The sequence below is a fragment of the Chiloscyllium punctatum genome, chromosome 44 (assembly GCF_047496795.1).
Source record: "Chiloscyllium punctatum isolate Juve2018m chromosome 44, sChiPun1.3, whole genome shotgun sequence".
NCBI classification, from domain to species: Eukaryota; Metazoa; Chordata; class Chondrichthyes; order Orectolobiformes; family Hemiscylliidae; genus Chiloscyllium; species Chiloscyllium punctatum.
In genome coordinates, this window is record NC_092782.1 from 38901748 (window position 1) to 38918721 (window position 16974).

Here is a 16974-nt window from a genome sequence, read left to right on the forward strand (position 1 = left end):
AGGGCTCAAAACCCAGATCAAAGCTTTCCCCCACCACTTTACTTTAAAATATAAATTGTAGTTGTTTGTTGCCTCTTCAGTAGACAGAAAGATACATCTTGGAAAACCACATTGCTCTTCATTACTGACAGGCAGGCCTGAGAGAGAAGATCCCTGGACACAACTAAAATGCAGAATGGTTATTACAATGGCAAGTTTGAGCACTAAATTAACAATGGAAACTATAACAAATAGCTCACCAAGCTAAAAAGACTAACTTCCATTTTTTTTAATATAGACTTCAAGTTGGTGGGCCAAAGAATTTTGAAATATATTAATTCTCCCTAGCCCCACGGAAAGAATGTTACAATACTAGCCTTTTATATACTTATAATAGCAAGTACTGGGATGTAAGCATTTAGCATTGAGGGGAAAATAGTGGTACTGGCAACAAGTGGCTGTATAACTGGAGTTCAAGTAATACTATTTGTGCTTGGATAAATGGAGAGTAAGAAAGTTTAAGGAATGGTATTAGGTACACAGGCACAATGCTGTTAGGGAGGGAGTTCCAGACTTTCAACTCAAGTGACAAAGGAAATCACAATATACTTCCAAATCAAGATGGAATATGACTTGGAGGCAAGCCTGCAAGTGGTGGTGCCCCTGTGCACTCTAGATGGTAGAGGTCACAGGTTTGCAATCAGTGTCGAAGTGAGTTGATGAGTTTGTTTGTTTGTTTTAATTGACACATTTTGACTCCAACTGAAATTTTTGCAACAACAAAATCTGTAGATGAATGATAATGGAGAATGTTACACACTTACTATCCAAGATTACATTAGAATAAGGACAAAGAATTTTCTTGATCACGGTGTTTACAGCTCAGAGGCAGCAGCATTGCTAGAACAGTTCTGGAAATTAAGGTAGGTCAAATGGCAGCAAGGGCGCAATTAGGGAACAATATTTAAAGTATCATATTAGCTATAGTTTAGAACAACCAACAATTAGAATAAAATGGCTTAATTGAAAGATGTCCAATTTTAGTGAAATGAGAATAAATCTATAGAAGGTAAACTGGAATTAAAAACTGTCTGGCAATCTACCAAGAATGCCTTTAAAAGAGATTGCTTCATCCATTCAAGCTAAGTTTGAAACAGGGAGAAAAGGCAAAGCAACCAAAGCCAGGTGAAATGCTTTCACGCACTGACAATTCTGGCATATTATCTTTTCCTCACATAAGATTTGTTGTTAAAATTATTCCAGCAGAACTCACATTCAGAATTAAACTGGATAGCCATTACCCAGCTTCTAATCCTTACTTTCTCTTTTTCTTCTTGTTCTTTTCTTTTTGCTTCAGCTTTTGCCTTCTTTTCTGCTTCTTTCCTTGCCTTTTCTTCTTCTTTAAACTTTTTTATTCTCGGATCACAGCTGTAAGCAGTGTCTGTCAAACAAATCACCATATAAAATGTTGTATTTCAGTAGTCTGTGGCATTGTATGCTACAAGAGTTCACTGGTAAATATTGGCAGTTTATCTTCATGCATGATACTCTTATAGACCAGTACGTGCCACATTAAATCCAAAGGAAAGGAACAGACAGGTAGTATAAATTATTTTGAAAGATAGTTATTTAAAACAATAATATTGAAAGGGAAAGGCAATGCACAACTATGGATTTAATGATCTTCCACTGTGCTGTACCAGCCTACGATTCTAAAATAGGTGAATTTGTAACATGGTTGTCAATTTCCTTTTAACCATCTGAAATGAGCACATTTGTTACATGAAGTATCAAATGCTCACACAAAACGAAGTGGCTGCCAAACAGAAATCATGATTGTGTTAAACTTATGATGTAATATTAGAAGGCACCATTGCACAGCATGTTATCATATCTTGAAATGCTTCATGTTCAGTGAATTTTTTTAACCACTATGTAAATAAGACAGCTGAAAGCACCATAAAGAGTAAAACCGCTTTCAGTAGCCATGATATGGAGGTGCCGGTGTTGGACTGGGGTGGACAAAGTTAAAAATCATGCAACACCAGGTTATAGTCCAACAGGTTTATTTGGAAGTACAAGCATTCAGAGCACTGCTCCTTTATCAGGTAGTTGCAAAGCAGCAGCACTACAAAAGCTTGTACTTCCATAAACCCAGTGGACTATAACCTGGTGTTGAGATTTTTAATTCTGTTTTAGATTAGATTACTTACACTGTGGAAACAGGCCCTTCGGCCCAACAAGTCCACACCGACCCGCCGAAGTGCAACCCACCCAGGCCCATTCCCCTACATTTACCCCTTCACCTAACACTACGGGCAATTTAGCATGGCCAATTCACTTAACCTGCACATTTTTGGATTGTGGGAGGAAACCGAAGCACCCGGAGGAAACCCACACAGACACGGGGAGAATGCACAAACTCCACACAGAGTCGCCTGAGGCTGGAATTGAACCCGGGTCTCTGGCACTGTGAGGCAGCAGTGCTAACCACTGTGCCGTCCACTAGTTTTGGACAACACCAGTTTAGATAAGTGTGTTGACAACCAGGAGTCTAGAAGAAATCTATGCTTTATCAAATTATGCCATGATACCTTTCATGGTGGGGGAGTCCAAAACTAGAGGGCATAGGTTTAGGGCGAGAAGGGAAAGATTTAAAAGGGACCTAAGGGACAACTTTTTCATGCAGAGGGTGGTGCATGTATGGAATGAGCTGCCAGAGGAAGTGGTGGAGGCTGCTACAATTGCAACATTTAAAAAGGCATCTGGATGGGTATACGAATAGGAAGGGTTTAGAGGGATATGGGCCAAGTGCTGGTAAATGGAACTAGATTAATTTAGGCTTTCTGGTTGGCATGGATGAGTTGGACCAAAGGGTCTGTTTCCATGCTGTACATCTCTACAACTCTATGACATCCATTTGAACAAGCCATATAATGTCTCATTTAAAGAAATCCTGAATGTGCTAAAGTGCTGGTTGAATTTGAATTCACAAATTTCAGATGCAAACAAAATTTCTACAAGTAAAGCAGACACTCCAGAGTTTTGCGATTTACTTCTGAAGCCTGTCATTTCCTTAATGATTAATGCAAGGAAAGAAATCCCTTTACAAACAGCCTGCACCTCTTTCTAGTATGCTTAATATTATGAGAATTTAACAAATAATTAGATTAGATTAGATTAGATTACTTAGTGTGGAAACAGGCCCTTCGGCCCAACAAGTCCACACCGCCCCACCGAAGCGCAACCCACCCATACCCCTACATCTACCCCTTAGCTAACACTACGGACAATTTAGCATGGCCAATTCACCTGACCTGCACATCTTTGGAGTGTGGGAGGAAACCGGAGCACCCGGAGGAAACCCACGCAGACACGGGGAGAATGTGCAAACTCCACACAGAGAGTCGCCTGAGGCGGGAATTGAACCCGGGTCTCTGGCGCTGTGAGGCAGCAGTGCTAACCACTGTGCCACCGTGCCGCCCAATTGATCCATTGGAGACTACAAAGCTATCCTTTTATATGTTTAGACATGGATTTGTTTAACAATGAAGATTGGTGCAGTAGAAATAATTCCTCAAACACTGAAGTGTTGCCACTTGCAAATCTGAAGTACAAAATCCACAATTAGTTCATTAAAAAATATATACAGAAATATTGTCTAGATTCTTTTGACTCGCATTTAACTTGTCCTCTTGCAATCTAAACGAATTAATCCCTTATTTCACTAGTTATTCACTTGGGTTTTCCATTTTTCTTTATTGAAACATAGGATGAGAGTTTTGCTGGGAAGACCAGCACTTATTTCAAATTACTCCAGAGAGGTGGTTTGAACTGTCTTCTTAAAATGCTGCTGTCAGTATGGAGTTGGTATATCCACTGTGATGTCAGGTAGGGCATTCCAAGATTTTGACCCACCCCAAGGGAGGAATAGAAATACATTTCCAAGCAAACACAGAGGGGGTTAGAGATGAGAATTTAGGGGGGTTGTTGAAGCAGTCTGAGTGAATTACATTGCATCTTGCATCTGCTGCATTGGAGCTGAAAATAGTGAATATTTGTGTGATCCATTTGTGTGGGTTGCTATGGCCTAAATGGCATCAAGCCCAAGTGATGTTAAAGCCACACACAGTATTCATCATTCTCCTAATTTGGCCTTGATGATAATGGAAAGACTTTCAGGAGTCAGGAGCTGAGTCATTCACCACAGAATACCTAGCATTCAACCTGCTATTTTAGCCACCATTATTTAGTCAACTGGTTCAATTAAGTTTCCAGTCAATTTTGGCCCCTAGATTACTGATAGTGGGTGATTTTACAATGATAATACCACTCTTATTGGGGATGGTCAGCAACTGTGTGGCACAAATGTTACTTATCAGATCAAATATACATATAATCTTGCTGCACATGCACAAAGAAGGCTTTGTGAACAGAACTAAATATTGTGCAATCTTGAGCAACAAACCTCACTTCTGAGGGCAGGACACTGATGATACAGATGAAAATGTTCAAGTCGAAGGACACTCCCCTATCCTCAATTTCACTTGGCTTCCAAGTACTTTCAGTCAAAGTCAGCCTAATACTGAAGTTCACAAACAAATCCTCCAACATAACAGTAAAGCATAGGACTTCCACTTGAATTTACAAGTAAGAGGAGGACTAGGCTATCCAGCCTCTCGAGCTTGCTCTGCTATTCAATAAGATCCAATTGTAACTTCAAATCCACATTCCCATCTATCCCCGATTACCTTTAAACCTCTTGCTTAAAAAGAATCTCTGTCTTAAAAATATTCAAGTACTCTCCTTCCACTTTCTTTTCATGCAGAGAATGTTCGAAAGACTCTCAAACTTAAGGAAAAAAGATTGCCTAATCTCTGTTTTAATATTGGTGACCCTAATTTTTAAACAGTTGTCCCTAGTTCTAGTCCGCCCATAATATGAAACATCCTCTTCACATCTAACCTGTCAAGGCTCCAAATGATTTTATGTTTCAATACAGTTGTCTCTTACTCTAAATTCCAGCAGATAGAAGCTTAGCCTGTACAATGTTTTCTCACAAGGCAACCTACCTATTCTAGGCAATAGTCTAGGAAACCTTTGCTGGATTGCCTTCAGTGCATTCAGGTTCATCTTTAAATAAGGTGACCAATATTGTGCTCAACACGTCTACTTTTGTATTTAATTCCCCTCACAGTAAACAATGGCATTCTGTTGCTTTCCTAATTTCTTGCTGTACCTGCATTCTAACTTTTTGCGATGCATGCAAAATATTACAATATTCACCCATTTATTTCAGGACCTTGCTGTTGAAACAAATATATTATTTGCAAAGTCCCTCTAAATTCTTCCTTCTGTCCTCCTCTCAACACATCTTCATGGTGGTGAGATAGTGATAGCAAAAAGCAGGAGCCAGAGGGGAAGGTCTGTAGAATCTTGTCTTACAAAAATATATATTCCCCTTCCATTAATTCAGCTACCTATTGCTTTAAATTAAGTTTTTAGTTCCAATTAAGAAATTAAATTAGCAGAACAAACATTTTACACTTGAAATACTGAATTACCAATAACTCAAATGCAAAAGTATTTTCAAATTGCACAAACTTATAAAGAAACTTTTCAAAAAATCATCTAAAACCTACCTACTAGTGTTCTTATCCTATTCATTTCTTCTTTCTTCCTTTGTGCACGAGCTGCCCTGTTCTGTTTTTCAATCCATTTTCTCTCATCTCGGCTACAAACAGAAATATCACTAAAAGCATTAAAAAATACATCACTATGTTCGGTCATCTTTCAGCAAGTATGGTTGAGGTTCCAAATCAGAGTGTATGCTGAACATGTTTAATCTGTAAATTTGTCTGTGTATACTTGAAGAACTGCAGATTATGTATAGTCATCAAATTTGCAAAGTTAGACTAAATTATAAATGTAGTAAGAATATCATCTTTTAAATTAAAAACAGCTAGAAATACATGTCAATGTGCTTCCAGTTTTGACAATGCAAGCAACAAACTAAGGGGAGGCGATGGTCTAGTTTATTATTGCTAGACTGTTAATCCAGAGACCCAGGAATGTTCTGGGGCTGTAGATTCGATTCCTGCCTTGGCAGATGGTGGGATTTGAATTCAATTTAAAAAAAAGACTTGAAGAACCTAATGATGACCATGAAGGGCATTAAAGAGCTTTACTAAAGGACTAATGTCCGACTGTTAGAGGAAAAAAAAAATCTGGTTCACTAATGTCCTTGAGGGAAAAAACCTGGCTCCACATCAACATGGTTGCCTTTTAATTTCCCTCATCCAATGAATGAATATTAAAACAAAACTGGGAAAAACAAGCTTATTTTAATTATCTGTTTTTGAAAACACAAAAAGGACAAATATTCCTAAAATTTAAAAAAACATTTTTTTTCCTTTAATCATTCATAGGATGTGGGTGTCACTGGCTAGACCAGCATTTATCGCCCATCCCTAATTGCTCAGAGGGCAGTTAAGAGTCTCCCACATTGCTGTGAGTCTGGAATCACATACAGGCAAGACCAGATAAGAATTGTAGTTTTCTTCCCTAAAGGGCATTAGTGAACCAGATTTTTTTTCCCATCAATTGGGGAATGGATTCATGGTCATCATCAGACTCCTAATTCCAGATCTTTATTGAATTCAAATTCCACCATCTGTTACGGTGGGATTTGAACCCGGATTCCCAGAATATTACCTGGGTCTCGATTAGCAGTCCAGTGATAATACCACAAGGCCATTGCCTCCCCTTAATAATTTTATCATCAATTATTAAACTACTTAATCAATGAAAGTGTTGATAGAATCAAGTCTAACACTTGGAGTGGCATAGTGATGCTGTAATATGTTGTAACATGGATTGGAATGATCTCTGGTTATACTTGCTATTTTCACTTGCTAACTTTATTAAAAAATTTTGAAGCATTGGCAATAATCTTCAATTACACCATTATTGTAAGTTGAAACTTAAATATTATTTAGAAAATCATGTAAGCTGATCCAGTGGTGAATGTGTTCGGTGTTACATACAAATGGGAAGATTCAGGTTTCAAACCAAAGTCCACATGGAATTATTTGAACAGAGCAGAAATTTTGGCACAGGCCCCAGACTTCAGTATTCGCTTCCCAAGGACTGACAGGTGAAGAGGAGGAAACCTCACAGGCAGTTAGGATTAATGTTTTGATCTTTAACCAAAACTTTTGACTCAAAGTGCAAGTATAAAGTTGCCAATTCCTTCAACTGGATCATACTCAGATAATCACACCGTCAATTATCCTGTTAAACCTGCTAAGTTCAAAGAAAGAATTTAAGAGGACTATGCAGTTAAATTTTTTAAAATTCCAGCACAAACCGCCTTTTGTTTTAATTGGTTGAAAGATGTGGTGATTTGATTGGAAGAGGTGTACATCTATTCAATTTTATTCAAGATCTTGCCTCATTTGTAGTGGCAAATTGAGGTAAAACATTCCATGGCCATTTGTTTTTCAAACGTTTGATTGCTTCATTAATTAACAACAGTAAAATTTTAATTATCTAATTTAGGTTTTGATGAACCAATGGCTCTACCAAGGTGGATGATGTATACACGATGTTTCTCAATAATTATATCAACATTAAAAAAAAAGTTAGACAGAAACAAAAGTATGATTAAGGGATTACCAACCATTCTGCTTTTTCTTTTTCTTCTTCGTCCAAGTAAGAAAATTCCCGCCAAGAATCAAAATTGTACCTGAACATTTAAAGAAGGTCTAAGCATTAATCATGAAACAGATGAAATAATCTAGCAGCTATGAGACAAGATACTATAAAATGATCGTGTTGAACAAATAGTGGCTAAGCACAGCAATTAAGAGCTTGTGCAGTTTGGAGAATTCATTCAAGTCTAAATAACAATATTCTAAACATCAGAAATAAAATTAGAGTGGTATAAATGCTCAGCAGGTAATTTCGTATCCACAGAAAAAGTAGATTTAATTTTGCGTGTCTTTAGATTAGGTGTTTAATTCAGTTCTGTTGAAAGATCACCAGTTTGAAACTTTAACTCTGCAGAACAGTTTTCTCTCCAAAGATGCAACCAAACTTGCTGAGTATTTCCAGCATTTTGCTTCATTTCAGATTTTTAGTATTTTGCTTTTGTACTCCAAAATTCACTTGACAGACCCACAGACAGAGTAAAACTTCACATGTGGCCCAATAGCACATATTTAGGGTGTCTTAAAGGATTTCACAACCAAGTAATTACTTTGTGTCTTTATGTATTGATCGAAAGCCAATTTTCACACAGCAAGCTCTCAGAAAGGAGGCTGGTCCGTTATAACTGAACAGTTACGGGTCTCAGTCTAACATTACACCTAACAGACAGTACCTTCCACAACATTCTCTCAACATTACATGAAGAATCAGCCACATTACGTGTTGGAAGACTGCCGCAACCTTCTAACTGGGAGGTAAATGTGCTGCGAATTGTAACAACTATATTTTAATATCATATGGAGTAGATATGTATTTTTTTTAAGGAGAAGCAGAAAGGAAAATTCTAAGCACTTATTGTATCTATAATCTTAACCCCTGCAAGTGCACATCATACAGAAATGTAATAGCTTTAAACAATCCAGTTATGCTTGAAATACTGAGAGGAATAGCTATGGTGAAGAAAATTTGTTGAGGACAAAAAGCACTGCAATTTTTTTTGTGGAAATCAATTTTCTTTTGTATTATAGAAGTTGCTTTGGTAAAAAGGTTACCCAGCCCTTGCAAATGTACAGAATTCACATACTCAGCTACTGTCATACTGTCCTGATGAAGGGCTTTTGCCCGAAACGTCGATTTCGAAGCTCCTTGGATGCTGCCTGAACTGCTGTGCTCTTCCAGCACCACTAATCCAGAATACTGTCATTATTTGCTGCTCATAAATCTGTGAATTTTACTCTGACAACCACAACAGTAATTTAGCATTGCATCTAAATGCTACATTTATATACGGACTCTCTTTATAAATGTTATTCCAGAGTCAGTGAAACCACAGAATTGTGTGCATTTGAAAACTTTACATAAAACCATAAGACATAGGAACACAAATTAGGCCATTCAGCCCATCGAGTCTGCTCCACCCACCATTCAATCATGGCTGAGAAGTTTCTCAACTCCATTCTCCCATTTTCTTCCCATGTCCCTTGATCCCTTTGATATTCAAGAATCTATTTCAGTCTTAAACATACTCAATGACCTGACCTCCACAGCCTTCTGAGGCAATGAATTCCATAGATTCACCACTCTCTGGCGGAAAGGTTTCTCCTTATCACCGTTCTATTTGGACTCCCCTTTACTCTAAGTCTATGCCCTCCGATTCTAGTCTCTCCTACCAATAGAAACATCTTCCCAACATCTATTCTACCCAGGTCATTCAGTATTCTGCATATTTCAATTAGGTCCCCCTTATCTTTCTAAACTACATCAAGTATAGACCCAGAGTCCTCAAACATTCCTCATACGTTAAGCTTTTCATTCCTGGGAGATTTCTTGTTAACCTCCTCTGAATACTCTACAAGGCCACTACATCCTTCCTGAGATATGAGGTCCAAAGCTATGTATAATACTCCTACTGTGGTCTGACCAGAAACTTGTAGAGCCTCGGAAGCATAGCCCTGCTTTTATATTCAAATCTTCTCAAAATAAATTTCATCATTGCATTTGCCTTCCTAACTACTGATGCAACCTGCAAGTTTACCTTGACAGATTCCTGGACTAGAACTTCCAAGTCTCTTTGCACTTCAGAATTTGCTCCCTATTTAGAAAATAGTCTATGCTGCTATTCTCCCTACCAATTACATGACCTCACACCTTCCTACGTTATACTCCAACTGCCATTTCTTTGCTCACTCTCCTAACCTGTCCAAATCCTTCAGCAGCCTCCCTGCCTCAATACTACCATTCCCTCTATCTTTGTATCGTCTGCAATCTTAGCCCAGAATGCCCTCAGTTCCTTCACCTAGATCGTCAATGTATAAAGTGAAAAGTTAGGTTAATCGGTCTGTAATTTTTCATCTTTTGCCTTACTTCGTTTTAAACAGGGTGTCACGTTAGAGATTTTCCATCGCTGAGACCCTCCGTAGAGATTCCTGAAAGATTACCACCAATGCCTCCATTATCTCTTCAGCTACCTCCCTTAGAACTCTGGGGTGTAGTCCATCTGGTCCAGGTGATTTACCCACTTTTGGGCCAGTTTTTCTAGCACCTGCTACTTGGTGATGGCCACCATACTCAGCTCTGTCCCCTCAGTCTCTTGAATTTTTGGGATATTAGTCGTGTTTTCCACTGTGAAGACTGATACAAAGTAATTATTCAGTTCCTTCCACTACCATCTCTCCAGCGTCATTTTCCAACAGCTCAATGTCCACTTTTGCGCTTTATATTTCTGAAGAAACTCCTAGTCTTCCTTTATATTACTAGCTAGCTTGCCCTCATATTTAATCTTCTCTCTCCTTTTTTTTTGTTGCCCTCTCTTAGTCTTTGTAAGCTTCCCAATCCTCTGATTTCCCACTGCCCTTAACCACATTATACGCTTTCTCATTTGTTTTTATGCTGTCCCTGATGTCCCGCGTCAGCCATGGCTGTCTCATCCTGCTTCCATTTTAATAAGCTGGAAAGGATCAAGATTAAACTTACTACTTTGGGGGTTTTTTTTATTCAAACTACTTCCAAATTATGCTGCTAACATGAAAATACCATCCAGTGATTATTGTTCAATAGCATGATGTCATGTTACAAATCAATGTTGTGATTGTGTGATCAGCGTATGATGGCTAGGTGAGCACATTTGCTAAAGTGACTGCCCACAATTTCTGAAACACTCAGGAGTACCTTAGTCCACATTCTAGAAAGGATTTGAAAACTTTGCAAAGAAATCACAGAAGAGATTTATTAGAATGGCTCCTGGACTGACAGACTGAAGCAGCTGGATTGGAACAGAAAAGGAAATGAGAAGATTGGATCAATTTATAGAAGATAGAGTAAATAAAGGGAAAATATTTTCAATAGTGGAAGATTGCTATCCAGATTTTAAGTAATTGGCAAAATTCGGAGCGATAACAAAAACCTTTCAAACAAAACAAGGAATTAAGAATTGGAACACACTGCCAAACTGAGATAAATTGAACAAGTACTGGAGATAAACATAAAAGCAGGGAAGAGGGGAAAAGACAGGAATAGAGTTAATTCATTGCTGTTCAAAAGAGCTGGCAAAGGCTTAAAGAAGTTGGCATCCTTCCGGGCCAGATTATTCTGCAATTTTATGAAACATGCAACATAATGAAACATATAAAGAATTTCCATGTGCCTTTCATAATGTCGAACACCCTAGAACGTTTCACAATAAATACAGTAGTAAATTCACTATTCTAATTTAGGAAAACAGCAGTTAATAGCACGTTCAATAAACAGCGAAAACCTAAATGGCGAGATAATCTTTTTTGAGTAACAATAGTTGAAGGAGAAATGTTTTCCTGAACTAACTAGAAAACGTTCCACCTTGCTTTAAATAGTGCAGTAGGATCTTTTACATCCACAAAAAAAAGGTGGAACCTAATTTTAACATTTTATCTAATAGCACTTCTGACAGGGCAACAGTCTCTAGCCTTTCAAAGAAATGTCAATCCCGCCGAAGCACTCTAGGGTGTGATTTATGGGTGAGAGTGCTTCCAATAAGCCATATCTATTAACTAGTTTGAGTCAAATTTTCAAAAACATCAGTATTGAAATAAGGCATGTTTATCTGGTAGTTTACTATACTTTCAGTAGTCCAGCAATTCTGATGTTAGAAATATGTAAGATGAAGCAATTTATTTGATTCATTATTGTCACGCACTATATACAGTGAAACATTTTGTTTTGCGTGCTGTACAGGCAGATAATACAATACAAAGTTCATAGGGTGGTAGAATAGGATGAGCATTATAATGTTACGGCTGCAGAGAAGGTGCATAAAAATAAAAGCAACATTAGATTTTAAACTTCAGGGATCATTCAGAAGTCTAATAACAGTGAGGAAGAAGCTGATTTTGAACTAGTTGGTACATATGTTTAAGCTTTTGTATGTTCTGCATGACAGGAGAGATTGGAAGAGATTATAATCGGGTGAGAGGGATCCTTGATGACGTTGGCTGCCTTTCTGAAGCATTGAGGCGTGTAATTGAAGTTAATGGATAGGAGACTGGCTTGTGTGATGGACTAGGCGGTGTTCACAACTCTCTGTAGTTTCTTATGGTCCTGGGCAGAGCAGTTGCCCCCACCAAGCCACAATGCATCTGGATAGAATACTTTTTATGGTTCATCTATAAAAATTGATAAGAGTCCTTATGGACATGCCAAATTTCCTTAGCCTCCTAAGAAGTAGAGGCAGCGTCATGCCTTCTTGACCAATGCACCAACATGGAATGTCCAAGACAGATTATTGATTCTCACTCCTAGGAACTTGACGCTGTTGACCATCTCCACCTCAGTTCCACTGATGTAGATAGGAGGGTGGCCAGTTACCAATTTACACCCAAAATTGATTAGAATGAATCTACATAATTTCCAAATGCTCACAATCTGCAGCCAAGGCCAATATTAAAATACAGATTACATTTTTTTACCTGATTGACTACTTAAACAAGGGAATCTATACGCAGTAAGGCGTACCCATAAAACAGAGGGCCTTTTATGGTGAAGTGGTAGCACCCTCTGGATCAGAAAGCCCAGGGTCATATTTTATATGCTCTACAGATGTGTCATAATATCTTTGAACAGGTTGATCAACCTGTTTGATTGCTTAAACAAGGGATCTGTACACAAATGGACCCACAAAATTCTGGGTCCTTCTCTGTGTACAGTAAGATTTCTTCAGTTAAATAGAAAATCAGAGAAGGCTCTCTGTCTTAGCCATTTAATAAATGATCTGGTGATACAGTACTGGGTTGTCCCAGGGTCAGACAAAAACAAAACCTTCCCTTTTAAAAAGGAGAAAACTACAAAATAAAACAAACCTATAATTAAATAACATTACAGCTAGTACTCTAACACTCCAGTAATGGCAGTGTCCACCAATTGCTGAAAGTATCAAGCATTCTGGTGAATACTGCCTATTCCTTTCAAAGCTATGGAAGAGAAATGGGCAAACAGAACAAGTACACCCATGGGTCGTACAACCAGAAATAAATCAGTGGATAAAAAAAAACAAAAATCCTGGAAAAACACAGGACATCTGGCAATAAACTGTAGAGAGAGAAACAGAGTTGACATTTCTTCAATGAAGAGGAGTCTTATTGGACTGGAAACATTAACTCTGCCTCTCTTTCCACAGATATAGCCAGACCTGCTAAATTTCTCCAATTCTTTGCTTTTATTTCAGGTTTTCCAGGAGCCCAGTATTTTGCTTTTATGGCTATGGGTATCAAGTAAAATAATTTATAGGTTCAAGGTTTTTCCACACAAGTCGACTTTAGTACTGCTCATTGCCAAAGTTCAAGCAGGAGTCATAGTCACCTTGGTTATACAGGGTGACCAGCAAAAGCCTTATTCAGTTGCACAGAACCTTGCTGAGTAATCGTCAAGAGTATTTTGGACAGTCTTGATTCCTTTATCTAAGGAAGGATATTCTTGTCACTGAGGGAGTGCTATGGAGGTTCATCAGTTTAATCCTGGCATGTGGTATGTATTTTTTACACTTTCGAAGAATGAGGTACGATTTTATTGAAACTTAAATTTTTACAGGGCATGACAGGGTGAACATAAGCAGGACGTTTCCCTGGCTGGTAACCTAGACCCAGGTGATGTACTCTCAAGATAGGGGCATGCCATTTTATACCAATAAGAGGAGGAATTCAATACTGAGAGCAAGGTGAATTGTTGGAATTCTCTGGAGGGCTTTGGAAGCTTAGTTATTGAGTAGGTTAAACACAAGTCAATTCTGGAGATTTATAGCATTAAAGGATATGGAAACAGTGTGAGAAAGGGCATTAAGGGCACCTAGAATGGAAGGGCAGGCTGGGTAGATTGGATGCCTTCTCCTGTTCCTAGATAGGAGTTCTAACCTGTCAATAACTTCAGAAGAGAAAAGAAATGGAGAAAAGGGGTGAGAGGAAAAAAAAAGCTAAACTGTGGGTTGAAAAAAAATTGATTAATGGGGATAAATTAAATAAGAAAATATATCTACGTTGGAATTCTTGGCCACTCCATTCTCTATCAATGGCAAAGAATCTTTCAGCCAACTATAACTTGCAGCTAGCTCACTAACTCTTTTCTGTCCTCTTTAAAACTTCCTCAGTCCTTTTGCTAAAATGTCATATATGCTTTGCAGATAAACACCAATCAACATCTAAAACACAGTACACTAGGAAATAAAAAAAAACTTACCAGAATGAATAAAAAGAGTCTACTTCTTCGATGGAAGAATTCAAATTGCCCAGTTTGGGAACATGTTTCTTTTTGGACCATCTGAGGAACAACATTTGTATTTTTCTTCATCAAATGTAACCACAAATACAATCCAAGTCAAGTTTTATACGTAATAAATGAAACTAAATGAAATGTCAGTATTCAAAAGAAGTAGTGTTAAACCACATTCAATAATCTGCAACTGAAATAGAAACTAAAAAAAAATTTAGAAAAATACTTGTACATTGTAAAAGCAAAAGACACGCTAGATTTATATAAACACATCTCGAGAAAACTTGGGACAGAGTTCAGAAAACTGGCTAGTGTATGGTAAAAATGGACTTCGAAATGGAGATGCTGATTGAGCAATCCATTGTATCAAATTATACGATCGTATTGAAAAATAAAAGGAACAAATACATTGACTATTAGTCAGTGAGTTTTTAAATGAAGATTACCTAATCTTAAATAAAGCAAAGCAAATCATACACTGAGGGAATGGAATAAAGTTAGAAAACCTACGTCATTAGATCAATTAGCATGGTATCCCTCAATTCCCCCAAATGAGCAAATGCTGCAGTACCAGCTCCATTTTGGCAATATTTTATTTACACCATTTCCATTTTTTCCATATCTGTATGAATGCACAGATGAGATCAAATTAACGAATAGTTCATCTATGTTCAACTGCAGGCTATCATAAGGTCTTTCTGGATATATTGCTACATTAGTTATAAAGCTGGCTCCCAATTATGAAATATTATGTCTGTTGTAAAGTTCTGCAATGGTTTAGTTACTTCTGGTTGGAAAACAAAATTTGTGATTGTCAAGCAGGCACAAAGCCCCACTGTTTCTGTTGAGATGCCAAACCAAATCATTTTTCCAAATGAAACGAAACAGCACATGCTGATAATGGAATTGTAGTTATCCTCATGCTCCTTTAAATAAATTTCTGTACTTCCTGGATGATTCGATGTTCTCAAATTTAACATAACTTACTGAATGCATTCAACTGATTGTCTGTATTAGGAATAATGCAAAATTTGAAATACCAAAATACCCAACAAAGTTGAAAGCTATCACCATGAGCCAGCTTTATCCCAAACTGAAATACACTATTGTCTGCCATGTAGCTTTTATCCAACAATATCCCATTTCAAGTAATATGATGGCATGGTTTAAATATTAGGTGTCACTGTCTGGCCAGCATTTATTGCCCATTGCTAGCTGCCCTTGAAAAGTTGGGGGTCAGCCACCTTCTTAATCACTGCAGTTCACCTGCAGGTGGGTTGACCCACAATGTCCTTAGGGAGGGAATTCCAGGAATCTGACCCAATGACAGCAAAGGAACAGTGACAGATTTTCAAGATGGTGAGTGGTTTGGAGTGGAACTTGAATGTGATGGTGTTCCCATGTATCTGCTGCCCTTATCCTTTAGATGGAAATGGTCATGGTGGAGGGGGGTGTTTCGCAGGTGCGGCCCCAGGATCTTTGGTGAATTTCTGCAGTGCATTTTGTAGATAATTCGCAATGTTGTTCCTGAGCATCGATGGTGGAGGGAGTGAATGTTTGTGGATATAGTGCCAATCAAGCACGCTGTTTGCCCTGGATGATGTCAAACTCCTTGAGTGTTGTTAGAGCTGAACCATCCAAGCAACTGATGACTATGCTATCACTCTACTGACTCGTGCCTGGTAGATGATGGACAGGTTTTGGGGAGCCAGAAGGTGAGTTACTTGCCACAATATTCCTAGCCTCTGACCTGTTCTTGTAGCCACTGTTTACATGGCGAGTCAGTTGAGTTTCTGATTAACAGTAACATACAGGATGTTAATTGTGAAAGATTCAGCGATGGTAACACCACTGAATATCAAGGAATGGTGTTTAGATTGTCTCTTATTGGAGATGGTCATTGTCTGGCATTTGTGCGGTGCACGTTACTTGCCAATTGCCAGGCCAAGCCAGGATACTGTCCAGATCTTGTTGCATTTGAACATGGACTGCTTCAATATCTGAGGAGAAGCAAATGGTGCTGAATATTGTGCAATCATCAGCAAAAGCTCTTATTTTTGACCTTATGACAGAGAAAAGATTATTGATGAAGCAGTTGGTTTGGGGCTAGGACTCTATCTGGAGAAAGCCCTGTAGAGATGTCTGACCTCCACCAACTGCAAGATCTTATGTACAAGCTATGATACCAACCAGCAGAGAGTTTGACTCTAGTTTTGCACGGGCTCCTTGGTGCCGCACTCAGTCGAATACAACCCTGATGTCAAGGGCTGTTACTCTCATCTAACCTCTGGAATTGAGCTCTTTTGTCCACTTTTAAACCAAGGCTAATAACGAGGTCATGAGCTATGTGGCCCTGGCGAAATGCAAATTGAGAGTCACTGACCAGGTGCTGCTTGAAAGCACAATTAATGACACCTTCCATCACTTTATTCATGATCCAGAGTAGACGGATAGGGTGGGAAATCTTTGATACGGTTGGATGAATATTTTGTAAACTGTGATCATGGATTCCTGAGATAAACATGCCATTGCGATCACAATTTGCAACTTCCA

General features: G+C 38.3%; 1 protein-coding gene across 2 annotated transcripts in view; it reads right to left on the reverse strand.

The window, feature by feature from the left end:
• dnajc2 (DnaJ (Hsp40) homolog, subfamily C, member 2) overlaps nucleotides 1–16974 on the reverse strand; it is a 44027-nt gene that overhangs the window by 13041 nt on the left and 14012 nt on the right. For both annotated transcript variants that reach the window (XM_072562671.1, XM_072562672.1), the window contains 4 exons: nucleotides 14389–14469; nucleotides 7661–7726; nucleotides 5622–5713; nucleotides 1299–1420 (listed from right to left, as the gene is read on the reverse strand). In XM_072562671.1, coding sequence (XP_072418772.1) covers nucleotides 1299–1420; nucleotides 5622–5713; nucleotides 7661–7726; nucleotides 14389–14469 — 361 coding nt within the window. The remainder of the gene's footprint in view (nucleotides 1–1298; nucleotides 1421–5621; nucleotides 5714–7660; nucleotides 7727–14388; nucleotides 14470–16974) is intronic.